Raw genomic sequence first — 1,696 nt, 5'->3', positions numbered from 1 at the left:
AATCGACTTAGCCCCTTCTCCGAATTTGCTAGCCTTGAACCAAAATTTGAAACCATTATTTTTATACATTCATCATAAACACGCTGTGCTTTTCCAAATTTACTGCAAAACTATTTACTTTGTACGAAGATTTACGGAGATTGCGGAATAGCGACTAATGAAAATTACTTTCAGTTTCTGATTACAAACTGGAAGAATACGTGGTCAGTTTATTAATCACGTGACCTCGATTCAACAGTCACATGACACTTAATCCAAGATGGCGTTGTTGTTTTCAAGTACACCCAGGTACGTTCGTACATTGTTTATTAATATATGTAGTTATCGGCAAATGTGGCTTTTGTTTTTCTACGTGTAGATATAAATTTCGTAGCATAGTTCAGTTATTAAAATCTATAAATTATAAAAGTCTGGACACACATTCGACTGCTAACCCGTTAATGTAAATTCTACCGGCTTTCGTAAGACTTATTCCATTTCGGCAATTTCTAATGAGGTTGTGTTTACTGGACTTTTAGGAAAATATTCACGCTTAATGAACCTTGGTTTAGCATTACACAAAATGCATTTTTCAGTGGTTTTAGCCTGTTACGAACAGTAGTGGCGAATAGTCTATCTGCACTTTTCTTAATTTATTTATTTTTTAAATGGCATGCTTAAAAACATTTTGACGTTCTCACATCTTTATTATCAATAATTTTTTCTCTGTGTACGTGTATATATATATATATATATATACATATATATATATATATGTCTGATTGCTTGAATACCGTCATAGATGTTGAGTTGATCTTTATATTTGCTGTTATTGTAAAAAAAGGGGCGTGTATTTTTCGGCTCCGCTTATAAGAAATTATTCGCATCTAACTTTTGATTATTTTTAAATACACATTTAGAGGTTACTAATTATTGTTAATAATGATGTCAATATCGTTTAGCGTTTACAATTTGTATGAATCTGTGCTTTTGCATATAGAGCAGACTAAAAATATTCACTAATAATTCCAGTATTATGTATTTATATAATTATCTTTATTTTACATAGAGTTAAGAGCCAGAAAAGTTTTCAGTTTTAATTTCTTGGTGTTGGAAAAATGCTTGGCTGTTATAGAAACTTTTATCCTCCATCCATTTTCTATAATTCTAAGTGTTTGTACAATGTGATAAATATATATCTTTCTATAATATACACGAACAATTTCAAATTTCGCATGAAGGAAGGGAAGTAACTCTTTTCTGTCATTGTTGTCTTGGCACTGCCCACCTACATACTGGTTTCATTACAGCGCATGACAGACTCATATTTTTAAACAGTTGGATGGGATGTTCTGGTATTTAGGCCTTCCTACATTTGAGAAAATGCACTATTAATGATCGAAATTGGCTCGTAACTTTAATATCTGGAGAATAACGAAAACTACAGTAATTGGAACTTGCAACCTATAAGCAACGAGTCCAACATGTATCCATTTTGCATTTCTTCTTTTTATGTTTTCCTTAGTCTATCCTCTACCAAGGTGCTAATTGATACTCCTTTCGGGGAACTTATTTACTTTCAACTTGTGTGACATTGAAACTCAATCGCTTCTTTTATGCCAATACTCAATCTGAAGCTTTCATATTATCTATCACCAATTGTTACTGAAAAGCTAAATGAAAGTTTATTGCAAATGAATATATATATATATATATA

The 1,696-nt window shown here is 31.5% G+C and overlaps 1 protein-coding gene across 2 annotated transcripts in view; it reads left to right on the top strand.

Moving 5' to 3' along the window:
• The first annotated feature begins 181 nt into the window (after positions 1-181).
• The window catches only part of LOC106868948 (COMM domain-containing protein 10), an 18,648-nt gene continuing 17,133 nt past the window's right edge, over positions 182-1,696 (top strand). The window contains exon 1 of one of the 2 annotated variants that reach the window (XM_014914422.2): positions 182-288. In XM_014914422.2, the coding sequence (XP_014769908.1) occupies positions 260-288 (29 nt within the window). In that variant the 5' untranslated portion in view covers positions 182-259. Of the gene's footprint in view, positions 289-1,353; positions 1,521-1,696 lie in introns of those variants that run through there. The other variant, XM_052966590.1, reaches the window with a different exon arrangement.

The sequence above is a fragment of the Octopus bimaculoides genome, chromosome 3 (assembly GCF_001194135.2).
Source record: "Octopus bimaculoides isolate UCB-OBI-ISO-001 chromosome 3, ASM119413v2, whole genome shotgun sequence".
Classification (NCBI taxonomy): domain Eukaryota; kingdom Metazoa; phylum Mollusca; class Cephalopoda; order Octopoda; family Octopodidae; genus Octopus; species Octopus bimaculoides.
This window is presented reverse-complemented; position numbering and strand designations above follow the sequence as displayed.